The 16,814-nt window shown below is 40.7% G+C and overlaps 1 protein-coding gene across 5 annotated transcripts in view; it reads right to left on the bottom strand.

Annotated features, from left to right (window-relative positions):
• Positions 1-16,814, bottom strand: part of myh14 (myosin, heavy chain 14, non-muscle) — a 33,110-nt gene that overhangs the window by 14,594 nt on the left and 1,702 nt on the right. Inside the window, exons 2-20 of one of the 5 annotated variants that reach the window (XM_074683107.1) lie at positions 14,860-15,043; positions 12,263-12,469; positions 11,024-11,180; positions 9,358-9,385; positions 8,497-8,611; positions 6,422-6,469; positions 6,143-6,154; positions 4,967-5,059; positions 4,773-4,836; positions 3,622-3,720; positions 3,324-3,467; positions 2,997-3,211; positions 2,765-2,917; positions 2,306-2,479; positions 1,981-2,154; positions 1,761-1,875; positions 1,344-1,412; positions 256-461; positions 43-164 (exon numbers count right to left, since the gene is read on the bottom strand). In XM_074683107.1, coding sequence (XP_074539208.1) covers positions 43-164; positions 256-461; positions 1,344-1,412; positions 1,761-1,875; positions 1,981-2,154; positions 2,306-2,479; positions 2,765-2,917; positions 2,997-3,211; positions 3,324-3,467; positions 3,622-3,720; positions 4,773-4,836; positions 4,967-5,059; positions 6,143-6,154; positions 6,422-6,469; positions 8,497-8,611; positions 9,358-9,385; positions 11,024-11,180; positions 12,263-12,469; positions 14,860-15,030 — 2,366 coding nt within the window. In that variant the 5' untranslated portion in view covers positions 15,031-15,043. The remainder of the gene's footprint in view (positions 1-42; positions 165-255; positions 462-1,343; positions 1,413-1,760; positions 1,876-1,980; positions 2,155-2,305; positions 2,480-2,764; positions 2,918-2,996; positions 3,212-3,323; positions 3,468-3,621; positions 3,721-4,772; positions 4,837-4,966; positions 5,060-6,142; positions 6,155-6,421; positions 6,470-8,496; positions 8,612-9,357; positions 9,386-11,023; positions 11,181-12,262; positions 12,470-14,859; positions 15,044-16,814) is intronic. The other 4 variants (XM_074683109.1, XM_074683111.1, XM_074683110.1 and 1 more) reach the window with 4 other exon arrangements.

Here is a 16,814-nt window from a genome sequence, read left to right on the forward strand (position 1 = left end):
AAGATGAGATGTGTCTGCACACTTCAAAAAGATGACACACACCTCTGCCTGAACTCCTGGAATGGGATGCGGTTTGGGAAGCCTTGTCTGCAGATACGAATCCCCTCCAGAACACCATTACACCTCAGCTGGTCCAAAACCAGATTAGGTGCCAGTTTCCCAGCCTGAGCAGCACAAGAAAAGAAATGAAAGTTTAACTCTTTAGCTTCATCCTCTTCCTTCTGCTGTCTAATCAGTTTTGCTCTCCCAGCTCACCCTCTTCTCGTGGTTAGGGATGATGCAGCGCAGGAAGTTAGGATTGGTGTTCCTCAGCGTGGCCATCAGCTTGGTGAGAGACTCCTTGTAGAGCTGACCGACAGTCCTGAACATACCCTTTTTCGTCTTCAGACCGGAAGCACCGAACGTGACTGGTCCGCTGCTCTCTCCAGAAGACACCTGGTCCAGACCCACGATCCTGTCCACTGCACGCAAAAAGACCAGTTTCAGCAGCACATACCAACATTGTGGAATCGGTGCGGCTTTATCTGTGCGACTGTCACACTAATTCTGTTGTGTTAGGATTTCACGCCTGTTTTCACATCTGTTATCAAGCTTTGGACGGATGATATCAGATAGTGAACAGTGGATTTTCCGCTCATTAGAGATGCAATCCTAATGTTTCAAGGCAGAGACAAATAGAATATTTGCTCTGTTAAATCAGCCTGTGAGTGAGTGACACACACTTAACTTTGGTGTTTGTTTAGCTTTGTGCAGGTGCATAACAGGTTTTCTGTCTGACTCTTGAACAAGTTCAGACAGGAGTGACTACAGGTGTGTCGAACTACTATTTCAAGATTAGACCAAGATTACTAATTTGACTCCTCATTTGACTTTTACACTCAGAGATATATCCTCAAAATTTTTCTCAACTTTTTTTAAATGTAAAAACACTAATTAGACCAATTCTGCAGCTTTTAAATTTAAATTTTCATACATGATGCATCTCTAGAGCTGGATCAGTATCACATATGTCTGCATGATGTTGGTTTTCACTGAAGTTTATGAAAATATTGTGCAGCACAACACTGTGATCCTGAATTTTGTTTTGTGACACAGATTTCTACTAAACTAAAGACAGATGTTTCACATCACAAAACACAGCACTGCCACTACAAGCTAAAACTCTGAAAGAGTCCAGACACTCAACTACGTTAATACACAGACGTCATGAAACTACTGAAGACAACTAAATAAGGTTTAAAAAAAAAAGAGACAAAACACACTAAAAAAAAATCAAAGGCAGACAGAAACACAAGAGCGACACAAGGACCGAAGAGTTTGGCAAGCAGAGGAGATAAACCTACTGTCTGAGCCATTGGCCTGTATTGTGGCATATGAGTCAAAGAAGTAGACACGAGGAAGAGTTTGAATATCTGATTCAGGAAGGAGGGAGGGAGAAAGATGAGAGGAAAGAGAAGGAGGTGGGAGCCAAATTAGTGGAGAGGAGTGAGAAAAGAACAGAAGGAAATTGGAGCAAGAGCGAGAAGGACACAGGAGACAAGATGAGAGAACATAGAGGTGACAGGGGGTAGAGAAGTAGCGTTGTAGAAAAGGAGAGGAGAAAAAATACAGTTAGTGCATTTTCCATTGCAGTATTTATAGTTAGACACAAAAATGTTCCAGGTGCTCCCAGTTTTACCCTCTACAGGTATCAGATTTATAAAGGTGGACTTTAAAGACTTGATGCTTTGGGTATAAGTTTTAGAAATTTAAAGTCTCACCCTCTTTCCAGAGTTCTGACACAAAATGATCAGACGACTGGTGCAGAAGAGAAGCCACATTGTCGTTTAGGGGATCCATGTTCTTCACTAGCCAATCATTGGCCTTGTAGTCCACCTAAAAGACATTACCAAGGGGCACAGAAAGCATTTTAGGTTTTGATTTTTCTAATTGGGAGACATGGCAGACATGGAGGGAGATGAAGAGGAATTACTGGTATACCTTTCCAGCATAGTGAATGATGGAGAAGTCTGCTTCCTGTCGAGGCTGCTTTGATCGGAAGAATTTTGGATGGCTGCCTTGCTCAGCGGAGACCTTCTCCACAAACGAGCGGTCTGTCGCTCGAGGGAACCAGCACTCTTCATCCAGCAGGGCCAGAACACCAGGCGGATGAGTCTGGCAGCAACAAGGCAAACAAATTTGACTTTGAGGGAAACTCAGCCAAAGCAGAGTATGTGTCTGCATGTTAAGCAATTTGATGAAATCCATTCACTTAAAAAAGCACTAAATGTGGATTCTGAAATGTGGACTTCTTGTTAGTGCATACTGGTTTCTCGATGAGGTCGATGCAAGGCTGCAAGTCCAGGCCAAAGTCGATGAAGTTCCACTCGATGCCCTCGCGCTGGTACTCCTCCTGCTCCAGGATGAACATGGTGTGGTTGAACAGCTGCTGCAGCTTCTCATTGGTGTAGTTGATACACAACTGCTCAAAGGAGTTAAGCTGCAGAGGAGAAAACAAGAAATTTAATAAATTCAAATCATCAATTTATGTAACACAGCCTAACACCTGTGTGTTCAAATGACTTCAGCAACATTTTGTATTACTTGCAGTTGTCTAATTTCAATGCAAATGTATGAACTACATTTATCACTTTGTGCTGGATCATTTACCACAATCATGTCATAACAAATGTTGCAGTACAGTGAAAGTACACCATCCTCCCTTGAGCCAAACTTAAGAAGGTAACCTGTTGTCTGTAAACAGACCATCATTAGATTAACAAACCTGGAAGATCTCGAATCCAGCGATATCAAGGATACCGATAAAGGAGGCTCCCTGTCTCTGTCTGCGGTCCAAAGCTCTGTTGAGCCTGTGCACCAGCCATCTGAACAGACGCTCATACGTGGCCTTGGCTAAGGCTTCAACAGCAAAGTCAGCCTGTTTAATAAAGACAGTGATGAGACACACTCCACAGAGACACCTCTGTTTGTCCGTGAGGGTGTACGTTACATATTACCTGCTCCTTCGTCTGGGCCTTCTGCACATACTCTCGACCCACTTTGATCCTGGGCGTGAGGATGGCTCGAGTAAACTCCAGCACGTTGATGCCAAGCAGATGGGACAGTTTCTGAGCAGCTGTGTTATCAGGCATAGAAGCCTGGTCCTGGTTCTTCTCCTTTGTGAAGGAAATGTTCCCGAACTGGAGCACAGCAGAGATCACCTTCAGCATGGCTGTGGAGAGGAAAGAGGGGGTGAGAGAAAAGTGGTTTATTAGTCCGGCAAGGATCAAATAAAGGACAAATAAATGACTTTTTCTCTTCTTTGTTTGAACCCTGTCTCTTACAGAGTGACTCATCAGGGGTAAAGCCCATGATGGTCATGGAGTCCATAGTCTGGGTGAAGTTCTCTGCGTCGCTCTGACCAGGAACAGGAACAGAACCTCCACTAAGGAAGCGGTACTGATCAGCAGTTCCCAAGAGCAGGTCCCCTGTGGACGGGAGACAAAAATAAAAAGGTGAGACACATTCAAGTCAAAAACATGAATTACTGCATTTGACGACCTAATTCCTTCCAAAAACGTGTAGTTTGTACTGCGGGATCAAAGTGTTTGATTGTCACGCTATGCTTGACCCCTTTCTTACTTCTCGTGTCCTCTGTGGCGCCACACAGCAGCTGGTAAAAGATGTGGAAAGTCCTCTCATCTTTGGCCTGACGGGTGGCCCGGGACTTTTCAAGGAGGTCTGGGTTGAAACAGTCAGGGATGCATGCAAAAGTATCGATACTACACTAAACCCCGATAACCCCTCTATGTAAAAGGTGTACTCAAACCAAATTAGATGCTATTCTTGAACCATCTGGAGTACATATCAAAGTTTGGTCTTTCTGTAAAGGTAACACTGTGGAATCTTAACCCTACACTGCAAAAAACAGAAATCTTATCAAGTTTTTTGTCTTATTTTTAGTAGAAAATGTCTTTTTAGACTTAATATGAGCCGATTTCCCCTGACTAGCTCACTAAAATGTCTTGTTTCAAGTCATTTAAAGACAAAAATGAGCTCTGCCTTGCTTGTTACATGTTCAAAAAAATCTGCCAATGGAACAAAAATAAAATTACTTAAAGGAAAATGTCAATCTAGTTTCAAGCAAATTTTCGAGTAAATTTCTCTTGTTTCATTGGTGGATTTTTTGAACTTGTTACAAGCAAGTCAGACCTCATTCTTGTCTTAAAATAACTTGAAACAAGATATTTTTCTGGGCTGATAAGTTTAATGTGGCTCACATCAAGTGCAATAAGACAATTTTTACTGTAAATAAGACAAAAACACTTGATAAGATTTCAGTTTTTTGCAGTGTAGCAGTAGTAACTTCTAAAATAACAAGTAACTGTAACTAGTATGTAGTTGCGAAGTAAGAATGTACACAAAATTTATGCTTTTGTCCTTTCCTGTTTTTTTTTTTCATTCAAAGGATTACAATGTTGACACTGCAGCATTGAGACTAGAAACATCTCGCAGAATCGACAAGGTTCTGTATTCAACTTGAAGTTAGAACAGCGGCCTGCTGGTTAATGGGTTAATCCTGATGTAGTTGGAGGAATAATTCTCTGTCAATTAATTTTTTTTTTCCTGGTACACTTTTAAAGATGTTAATCATTTCTGCCCCTTTTTCATGAAAAAGCTAATACACATTGGATTTTTAGAAGTCTCTTATCATGCAGTCACAAAAGTCACATACAATGCACGTATACCTTTTTTTACTTAACTTGAACTGGCTGAGATTTGTAAAAGGATACAGGTCTCAATATTGGCACCAACGATATACCCGGCAACATCAAAATTGATGCGGATGAATTTACCCTAAAAGTAGAAGACAGGTGATTTAATGTTTCAGTTTATTTCTATGCTCACTCAAACAAATGAAAGTGATGAGGGAACTTTCTGGTGGCAATAAAAGTTAACAGTAGTTAATAATCAGGTCTGCTCTTACAAATCTTGAGGAGTTGTCGTTCTTGACTGTCTTTGCGTTGCCGAAGGCCTCCAGTATGGGGTTGGCCTGCAGCAGCTGCCTCTCCAGCTCGCCCTGAGACACACAGGAGACATCACATCAGAAACATCTTGCTACATATGAGAGAACTTCAACATATGATATCCACAAGGTCTGATTTATTAAAATGCACCATTTCCTCCAGATTCCTTTAGAGTATCTACTGATCTGTTATGTAAAACAATAAATTATGACTCATGTTTGAAAAGCATCGACACAAAATGGTGCATTTTAAGGCTGTAAATAGCATCTGCAACACACACCATCCCTTCACCCAGAAACAAATGGTTCTCAACATCAATAAGAGTAATGGGTCCTCGTTAGTGAGGCAATCAATAACAAGGGCAACAGTTTAACTTATTAAAATTTAATCTCCCACTTTATTAAAAGGCAATCTCCAGACACAAACTAGCACAAGTCAGTTGAGAACCACTGCTGAAGAAATAGAAGGGCAAAGGGAAGCTGCAGCTTTGATGCTAACACTTCACACAAGCTACATATAGGCTGATTCGAGCTTGCTGCAAAGTGTTACTGTGGTTGTCGCATTGCCAGTGCAGCAGCTGTTGATGCAGCAGCAGCAGAAGCAGCCAGTGATGAGGAGTGACTATAGCTAAAGGTGGTGGCTTGACAGTAGACTGCCAGAGGAATGCTAGCTTGCCAACACCAGAAGCAGATACACAAACACACAGGGCAGAAGGTCGCTGCTTCTTATCCTGTTCATACACACACAGGCCAAGTATTTCATGTGTTTCTTTGCGTACATATAGATCACGGCCACATCCACTCTCACAGCCAATCATTCAACATACAGGTGATGACTCTACAGCAGAAATGCCACACAGTTCTACAGGTACCTAAAAACCTGTGGCATTTAAGAGCAGGGGGACGAGGGGAGTCATGTCTGAGCCCACTGAGAAGAATAAAATAAAATCTGCCCAAAGCTAAAGACCAAGAAAGCCAGGATTTATCCATTTACATATCAAGAGAAGCTCTTTAAACAGAAGACATGATTTTTATTATGTATCAAGCGAATCAGATCAGGTCTGGTAAATATTCTATGATTGCACAACATCATCCCCAGCGAAGAAACCCCAAGTTGTCTAAATTCTTTATACTCACATATTGCATACTCTGACGAAGTGTAGGGAAAAGAAGTTTTATGGGAAGAGAATGAGTGAAAAAATGGGTGACATAAACAAATGAAAAAACACAAATAAGACAACAGTAACAACAAACAAAGAAATACAAAGAAGCAAAATCAAATACAGTGTACAAGGTTATGAAGAACGTCATCATTACTGACTGTTAAAGGTTACTCTGTGGTTAGTCTGTATCATTAAGCAGGAAACAGAGGAGGATGAAAGCAAAGGACAGGGAAGCAGGATAGCGATAACTCACCCTGTTCACCAGAGTGCTGCCTCTTGTTAAGGACCGAGAGCCATCCATCTGATCATGCAGGAAAGAGAGCAGGAGGACAATGCAGAAAGAGGAGAATGAGGAGAAAAGTGCAGGAAGGAAGGAAATGCATGCAGATAAATAGGCCTGAGAAAACCCACTCCAAGGTGAAGTTAGATTCAGTCAATGAGGCATGCGAGAAGACCCATGACAGCTTTTATTATACAAAATCAATCAGTATAGAAGAAGTAAAGAAGGCAATGATGTTCACAAGGTTTGGTGAACAAAGAAAGCAGCACACTTAAAATAAAGTAATCACAATAAAAACTGCAATAGAAGGAGGGTCACATAGGTTAAAAGAAACCAAGAGGCATCATGGGGGATACAATTACGCATCTTCACTTGGAAGTAAAAGATTAACACTGATTAATACCTTGTAGCACATAGCAAGCTCATCAATTTACATATAACATCTAACATTACCAGGAGATAAGATTCTAAAATGAAGAAGCGTGTGGTCGGTTCAACACCAAGAACTTGCAATATGAAACTCTGTGCTCATTTTTCAACTTATATTATGACATAAATAATGAACCACATGAGTTGTGGTTAAGGTTGAAACAATAAACTCAACTCATGAAATAGTACATATGTCACATTATGACATATCAATCACATTTTGTTGCATTATGTTTAGTTACATCAGGTCAAGTTGCATTATGTTACATTACATTATGTTTCGTCATGAAATGTTACATTATGTAATGTTAAATATTGCTATGGTACTTTATGGTATGTTACATAATGTTATGTTATATTATGTTAAATTAGCTTTGTTATGCTGAGTTAAATTTTCTTCATGTTACACAACAATACAATTTTTAAGATTTGTGGTGTGATACAACCAAGGTTATAATAGTTAACTAAAACAAAACTAACAACGAAAACTAGAATTTAAAATACATTGCAGTTACCTCAAACTAATAAAAACTAAAAAAAACCCAAAAACGATAAGTAAACTAAAACTGTATCTTGTGTTCACAAAACTAACTGAAACTAACTAAAATTATAGAGAAAATGCCCTTAGTTTTAGTTTCTGACAATATTAATAGCCTTTAGGATTTAAATTAATCCGACACATTTTCCCAACCAATTTAACGACAGTTTTAGGCAGTTGTTAGTGCCGTACGGCACCATCATAGCAACGTACGAGGACATGCTTGTTTACTGCACTGACTGGCTGTGCGCTGTGCTGCCACGAAACGTGGTGGAGCAATGAATTAGAGCATCTGTAATAGTTTAATTGCATGTGGGTTTGTCTTTCTTGTTAGAGTCCAAGTTTCTAAAGATTTAAGCTCATATTATATTGTTTTATATAGTTTTTGTTTATATTATTTTTATGTAATTTAGGTTAACATTATTTTTTATATAATTTGTGTACATATTTTTTATATTAAGTTTATATTATTTTTTTGTGATGAAGGCAGCAGCCAACAGTTCAGTATCAGCATTAACTGAGCAGTGAGCACTATGTTGGACTGGAAAATAAACAGTATTACAAAATATTTACTCTGACCTTTTTCAATCCTGCACCTGGTTAATAAGGTATGAAAAACTAAAACTAAACTGACAGTAAACTAAAACTAAACTAAAACAAAGCCTTGTTGAAAAAAACAAAACTAAATAAAAACTAGAATGCCTGCTCTAAAACTAATTAAAACTAAACTGTAATGGGGAAAAAAAAATCTTAACTAACTAAAACTTAACTATAATGACAAATCCCAAACTATTATAACCTTGGATACAACATATTACATCATGTTAGCTGATGTTACTTAACATTACATTACAGTATAATACAATACAATACACCTAAGGATTCAGTTTTCTTTGCTGGGTTCACATTAAAGTTTTTCATGGTTCCTGCTTTGATAACATATGTGCTTTTATTTTGAAACTATAGAAGTAAAGAAGCTACCTCTGCCTTGAATGTTGTGTGTAAACTATTGTCTCCTTATTTTTTGTTTTTCCATAAGCTTTTTCACTTTCACCTTTGTGGTGTCACTGGAGCAACATACCTGTAAAGCTTCCTTGTTCCTACCCAGAGTGCCACCCTTATGGGAGGAGGCCACGTGAGCCAAATACTGGATGACTTTCTTTGTGTTCTCTGTTTTCCCAGCTCCAGACTCGCCTCTGAAATACACACAAACACACATGTGCACCCTGAGCAGCCTGATCCAAACATACATATGGGCTAAATTGTCAAAGGTATATAAAAAGCATTTTAAAGAGAGGGAGCACACAGGAAAAAGTGACCGAACCCACATTTATTGCACTAGTAAATTTGGAGCCCTTGCGGAACGTTCAAAGCCGCAGGTCTAAACAGAAAGCAGGTGTAGGGGATACAGGCGGTGTCAGTGCTGTTGTTTTTGGAGAAGAATGAAGAAGAATGGAGTAAAAATAGCAACTGCAGAAGATCTAAAGAAGCAGGCGCCTCATCAGAAATACCATGATTCAAGAAGATTCTAGACAATGATGGGAAATGTCTGGCAGGAAGACAAGATGACGGAGAGTGATGGCAGACCCTCAGGCAAGCAGGTAGGTAAAGAGCAAGGGTGCAAAGGGTCAGGAGGATTACAAGATGTTTGGATTCCTCAAATGTGTTTGATTCCAGCCCGTGACAAACACCAGAGGGAGCATTAATAGTGAATCTTTAATTTTTAAGAGACAGATTTAAACAAAGCTAATTGCTTAATCTAACCAATTACTATAACATGCATATGTGCTAGCAGGCTCCAAACAACAGAAATGAAGACACAGAAATCATGCACACACTCCAGCAGAGCACACATTCTCAAGATAACCTCATAATGGTTTTCCTCACGGCAAATTACAGTCACACACGCAGACACACTGGCGTCTTACAGAAGGCTACTCACGTGCAAAGAATTGACTGATCTTCTCTGTCTGTGGAAGAAAAATGAATATGAGGACAAATTAGTGACAGACTGTAAATCTCACCCACAGTGGATGACAGAAAATATAGATGGATGAGAGGATTGCCTTCGGCAGACAGATCTATCCATCCAGTCTATGTGTCTGACATCGACAGATGACTGTTTACCTCACAGGATCCCATCAAAGAAAAAAAACTACCTCCAAAGTTGATGTGGCAAATTTTATTTTTATTTGTTCATCCAACCAAGACAAGTGGAAAAAGTCCCCTCTGTCTACAGACATTTGCGCACACACACACACACACACACACACACACACACACACACACACACACACACACACACACACACACACACACACACACACACACACACATACACACACACACACACACACACACACTGCAGGGGGTAAAAGGTTTAATCCTATGCGTGCAGTAATTTGGGTGTGGCATATTTTTAAAGTAAATCTGAAAATGTCTTTCCTCACTCTCTACCAGGATTTCTTTATAAAATATGCTCCATGATAAAAAATGTAACACTTTGATACTTTAACAAATTTTTGCCTTAATGAAGATGCAGTATTAGATCCTTTAGCGGTTAGAGGTTATTTAATTTTAGCACTGGGTTACACACGGGGTTAAATCAATGACTGGCAAGACATCAGAGTCAACATCAAACAGCAACAAGGATCACATCCCTCTTTGAGAGGCTATGTATGTTGACACATGACTCCTTGAAAAAACACACGGTAGGTTGCTGAATCAGAGAGCTCTATGCCTCTGCTTAGGTCATGTTACTGCACACCGACTAACCAGGTGAGAGGTGCTCTGAGAAGTGCTCTCACCTCATGTTTTCATGGATAAATTAATACATATTATATGTGTACTGATTGACTCCCACCAGATAATCCCTCCTTCAGGAGTGTGCAGAGTCCAGGAAAACAGGTCACTGGCTGAACAGGTCCCTCTTTACAGGCTGCTTTACCACACACTGGTTTCCAATTGTTTGGAGGCTTGCATATGGCTTTAAAGGTTCCCACATGTTCAGTCTAGAAGAATTTATACTGGTTTTACAGGTTTAAATCACTGTGGAAACACACCTACAACAAACCCCGAGGGGGTGGAGTGAGAGGGTGACAAACACATAGGCACAGCCTCATCTGTCCTTTCCTGTTATCTCATAAAGACTCCCTGGGGCAGAGACATTGCTCAATCGGGCCTTAACTGCTTTTTAAGTGATTGCTGGGAATTCTCTCTGCCTCATCTCATGAACTCACCACGACGGGCAGGGCCTTCAGAAAAATGTCTGACATGCATTGTTGCCAGGATTATAATATATGGTTACTATCATCACCGCAACAAAGACACTATCACTGAAACTATTTTCAACAAGGGCTGCCACACCTGAAAAAAATCATCTGTCACACAAAATAATGTTCAGTGTGATTGTTTTCACTTTTACTGTTTTTGATAACAGCCACGAGTCAGCATACAACACCACACCTTCATCAGAGTTTGCTGTGTGGCTCGGTGAGCAAAGATCACAGACCAGATGTAAGTTCCAGCTGAGCTGATAGCAGATGTATGTGGTTTGTTAAAGTGTCAGAGTTAGTCTGGGGTCAGAGGTTGCAGATAGTGTTGATTACCTTGTAGCATGCTGCGATAGGCAGCCTCTGATATGGCGTAGATGTGCGGGGGCATCTCGTGACGTTTTTTGCCCCGGTACATCTCCACGATGGACTCTGTGTAGATGGGCAGGTTCTTGTAAGGATTCACCACGACGCAGAACAGCCCTGAATATGTCTGAAAAACACACAGAAGATTTCTCATTTAGCTTTTCCTTAACGGTAGCCTTTTTATTTACAAAGAAATCTACTCAGAGTTCAAACTCAAGTAATGCTTAACTGTCACTGTGAGGGCCTGACTTGCCCTGTCTGATAACTGCAGATGAAACACTCTCAATAAACTTTAGCTTTGCCTTAAAATATATTAAGCACAGGGCAGCTCTGTGCCAGCAATATTCTACTCAATAATTTATTAGATACAAGGAAACAGGAAACCTTACCTGAACATTCACATGTTTATAATAAATTAAACTGACAAAGAAAAAGGGACAAAAAAAAACAAACCACGTGGCACATTTGAGAAAAACAAAGAATCAAATTAAATAGGCATGAGATAACAATAAGGCTGTTGTTAAAAGACTTTTTCTCAAGACTGCATCTTCAGTTTTGCCGATTTAAAAAGGACTTATCTACATATTTATTCATAAAGTGGCGATTGTAAATGCGGCCAGTTATCATATTTCTTTTAAGTGTCCATCCACACCCAGAGATTAGTGCTGCTGCGTTTCAAACTGTAGAGAAAGCCATGAATGATATTTAACCCACTGTATCTTATCTTGAGTTGTAATACGCCTCAAAAAACTATTCCAACTATTTCTGCCAGCTCCTCATTCTCCTGCTCTTAATCTGCCCTCTCAGCTTCATCCACTCATTCATCCCACTGCTGACAGCTCAACCACCTTCATTGCCTGTTTATTGTTCTACCTTAATCACGCATAAAACACTAGGTATGCTTCCTGGATAAGCCACTCATCGTTGGTTTACGTCATGGCTTCCATTCCTGTGTGATACTCTCATCTTTTCTACGGGAGAAACTCGAGATGCCTCCCACTGTCACCACTCACACATGAATAACTCTGTAAACTGACTCCTCACCTCTTACCGGCCTGTATCAGTTACACAGGAGATAAAGGTGAGCTAACTGCTAACACATGCATGTACACAACGTCACAGACTGGACTGTTTCTGTTGGCATGTACAAACATTTTGTACACCAGAGTCATGATGAAGGTGTTGCTGTTAACTGTTTCATGCACTCACATAGATCAGGCCAGAGTAATATCTCTCTCGCAGGTTGTGGAGCACAGAGGCTTCGTTGAGGCAGGTGAGATCTGCCATGTCCTCCACTTTGCTAAAACGTGGGGGGTTCATCCGCTGTATCTCCTCTCTGGACAGGGTGACCCGCCGCTGGCTGTCTGTGAGCTCCACCTCCACCTCATCGCCACGCTCTTCACGTATACTGGCCGACTAGGAAGAGAGGAAGAAAGAGGGTTAACTAAGGGTGTTAGTGTTTGATGGCAAAATCTTATCTTGTTGGTGGTATTAGGATGTAACACAAGGGTGGGGAAAGACACAGCATTGTGTCATAATATTTGGTTAGGCAACACTGTACTTGTACTGTAACCAGCAATATGATCCACTGACAAACCTTAAATCATGAAACAATGAAAGAAACTTTGGATTAACATAGATTGAGACCGGTGCTTAAAAGTACAGTGTGAAGAAGTGGATTGTAGATTAAAATGCAGCCTTGCTCACCCCATTTGCTGGTGGAAGACAAAGAGCTCCAGTGATGCAAGAAAAGTACTATCCTATATTTGTCAAATTTTTACCCCTTAAAAAACGTCTGTCAAGGGTGTCCATTTGACCTTGTGCTTTAAACCATGTTCCCCATTGTCCTTTAAGTAGGAGGCTAATGTGAAAATTCAACCTGCAGCCCTTTGCCACACGTGATTCTCCTTTTGTTCCACTCTTACTCCTACCATATCAACAGAGCCCAAAAATAATCTGCAAAGAAATCTACCAATACAACTTCTTTGACATAAGTATCACTTTTTTCTTCTTCATCAGCTACTCATGGGATAGAAAAAAAGGAGTTGCTATAAGTTTAAAGGAATGAAATCAGAAACATAGAAGTTCAAGACACTGGCCAAGGAAAATATAAAAGACTCACTCTAAGTCAACAAGAAAGATGATTACGCACTGATTCAAACATACTTATGAACATCATATTTCCATATTTAATGAGTCTGTTTTGCTAAAAACTGCTAATAACTTCACACTGTACCTTTAAGGCACTGCATGTTTTTAAATGAGTTGCATTATTTTGAATACCTGTAATGATGCAGCTGCATTTGCATTTAGTTAAGTTGGAGTACAAGAGTTTAAATCCTCCCCTCTGATTTTATGATAGTGTTAGCTTGACTCTTTTCTTAACTTTTCCATATTACAGCAATTATAGAGCTACTGGATTCATGTGTACTAAAGCAATTATCTAACTGGATCAAGCAGTCATTAGTCAGTAGCGGTTATGAAAGCATGGTAGTAATTTCATGACTTCACTGTTGTGATAATGTTATGTTGTTTTGATTCTGGTGATACACAGCCCAACTTCAACGAACACAAAAATCTGGTTCAGCCCAATCAAAGTAATCAAGTAAACTAGCTGGTTTACATTTAACAAGAGGCAAACAAATTGAAAATAGGTGAGTGAAAATGTTTGGAGTGTCTTGGCGAGTGTTTGAGTCAGAGCAGTCATTGTTTTTGACAGCAGACAAGAATAGCTGCTGACTGAAAATGGAGGAGGGGAGCTGTCTTGTCATGCTGCTGGACAGGAAGTGGTGAACTCTGGGTCTTACCAGGTCACAGGATTCAGCTCTGCTTCATTCTCTCTGCTCCTTGACACGCACAACACTGAAAATATGTTTGTGTCTGTGTCTGTGGGTGTGTATTAGTCACACACTGATTTACAATGCTCAGAATATTGAATTAGAAGAAATTAGTGTGTCTCCCTGTGCTGTACGGCATCAATGTGTAAATGTGTGTTTGTCTAAAAGTGCTGTCCTCTGATCGCGAGTGTAAAATGAAGTCAGTGTCTCTACAACGGCCTCTTCAACATTAGGAGGCTGAAGGAGACTATTGTTCTATTCATAGAGCGCTCTATGAAAGCAGTCCAACAGAGAGAGAGACACTCAGAGATAGGACATCGAATTCATATGTCACATCCTACAGCGTCCTGTGCATCAATGAAAACTTATAAATCTGCTTTTTACAAGAACAGAGGATAAGTGGAACAATCTTGTGATCTTTATTAGGTCTAAATCTATAAAACTGTGCCAAGGATTATTAAGGAAGACAGAAAAGTGTGGGAAAAAACACTCATGGGGACAAGAACCTCATAAAACATCATTTCACACATGCGTAAGACTTTACTCACACCCTACGCTGCTTTGCCTTACCTGTTTGACACACCTTCAGTTAAAGGCCCACACTTGTGGGTAATTATTTACCTCAAGGATTAATAGTAAGATAAAGGGGAAGCTGGAATGTGAAAACTGAGTCATAAACATATAAAGTAACATATTTAGTCCTGTCATGAAACGTGTAAGCTCTTCAACTCCAGAGTGCTTTTGGTTTAACGCTCAAATAGTAAATTGTGAAGCTGTTTCTCTAATCTTCTGATCACTCAGAGAGCTCTCACATTACATGTAACATTCACTCCATCACACCATGAGGACTTGGTGAGAGCAGGGCCTGGGATCGATTCCCCGACACTCCACCACTGAGTCACATCTGCCCCTGCCAGTGCTTGCTGTACACAGATGCTGATTGTGTCATCATCAACATTTTTTGCTCACCTCGAAGCCTTGCTTCTCTGACGGCACCCACACCAGCCTCTTTGCTGCCCAGTCGGCCTGGCTGGCAGCAGAGAACACAGAGTTGGCGGTAGGAGACCCGGGTCCTGTCCCCGCCCCTGATGACAGGAAGCGGGTAACATCATTGGCACCGCCTCCCACTGGCTTGGTCATGGTTAAACTGGCACTGGCGAGAAAAAAACAGAGACAATAAAGTGAGGCATTTATGAACTGGAGCACCGAGGATGATGTAAAGGAGTGTTTGACAGTGACACTGATGTGATTCTGTGTCAAGATACACTGCATGTGCACCCACCCACTACAAAAAGGAAGAGCAGTAACAGCACGCAAGGAGCATGCAGGCTACATCTAGCTTAGATTGGGTCAGGGATGGCCTAATTGAGAGACACATCAAATGAAGGAGAAGGAAAGGAGGAAGAATGACAGGGGTGGAAGGGTGGAGGGAACAGCGAGATACATCAACTGACTGAGTAAACTGACATGACAGTGAGAAGGGGAGGGAGGAGAGGGAGAGGACATAAGGGTGGGATAGCAGAGGAGGGAGAGGATTGGCATGGACTGAATCTAGAGCAAACTCAGGGAAAATTAAGCATCCTTCGACGACAGGCTGCAGGACTCACTGAGGGCGAGCGCAACCAAAATGTAAGAGGATGATCCTTCCTGTGAAAGACGAGGTGACAGTAGCTCCAGAGTGGTTACTACTCTAAAACGTGAAGAGCATCTCCAGCCAGAGCGACTGTGGTTACTACAGCAGGATGGGAGAGATTTGCTGTGACAGCTCGGATTTAGTGTGGAGGAGTGGCTGTGTGAGAAAAGTTCTCAGGGTGGAGGAGACACTTAAACTTTCAGTGGAGCAACTACAGCTGACACTGTTTCAGACAGGCTGGTTTCTGCTGAGCTGAAAGAATGGGCGGACTTACCGAGATAAATCGATTAGCAAAACATTTGATAGATCTTAGAGCTTTGCTATGAGCCTGGAGTAGAAGTCAGAGGATTTACAAACATTACAACCCCCAAAGCACAAGACTTGTCTGGTATGCTACAGTTTCTTCTAATAAAAAAAATATCAAAGAAGATAAAATTTCTAAGTGCTTGTGTTTTCATTCTTATTGCGTATTTGTCTGTTGCACTTCAAGCAGCATGAGTAAGGCTGAGAAAGAGGATAAACTCAAGCTGTTTGATTAATGTGCAAACAAAGCATCTTGGTATTTTGTGATAGTACTCAGAAATAGTTTGGATTTAAACTCAGACAAAGGAGGGATTAAGATGCTGACTGGTTGCCCTGTTGCAGATTTTCGACAGACCAAACAATGAGTGGAGAAAATAGCTGGTAGATGAATCAATCCTGAATATACTAATAGCAACAAAACTGATAACAGTCAGTTAAATGCTAACACAAGACCACTGACATCCATGTGGCTCACAGTTTTGTAATTTAAGGACTAATAATAATATGGCTTCATAAAAAGCAGATGATTGATTGAAAATATGCCTTTTTCGTTTATGAAATAAAGAGCTCAGTCTTTGACCATCATTATAATAATAAACCCAGATAACTTGTGAGCTTCTGCATCCTGTTATATTTTTCTAGGACGGGATGAAACACACTTTTGTTTGAGCAGAGTCAACTTTGATCAGACAGGTAGGACTATTGCATTTGTCTGTGTGGTGTGTGTGTGAGTATGTGTGTGTTTGTTAACTATTAGGCGTCTCCATGCCTCAGCAGGTATGTCATCTGGCCTGATTCCTGCTGTCTCAGTTTTTTTTTTTTTTTTGTTTCTGCTCTGTCTGTTCATGACAGGAGCTGGTCCCCAACCCTGCCTTAACCATACCTGTTACTCCAATATGACTCTGGGTGTGGAGAGAACATGATGACAAAAGAACTGCCACCACCCAGCCACTCAGTATGGAAACTATGTGATCCCTCAGTGGCATTA

The sequence above is a fragment of the Halichoeres trimaculatus genome, unplaced genomic scaffold (genome assembly GCF_033239565.1).
Source record: "Halichoeres trimaculatus isolate MK-OKI-2021-1 unplaced genomic scaffold, fHalTri1.1 fHalTri1_scaffold_12, whole genome shotgun sequence".
In the NCBI taxonomy this organism is placed as follows: Eukaryota; Metazoa; Chordata; class Actinopteri; order Labriformes; family Labridae; genus Halichoeres; species Halichoeres trimaculatus.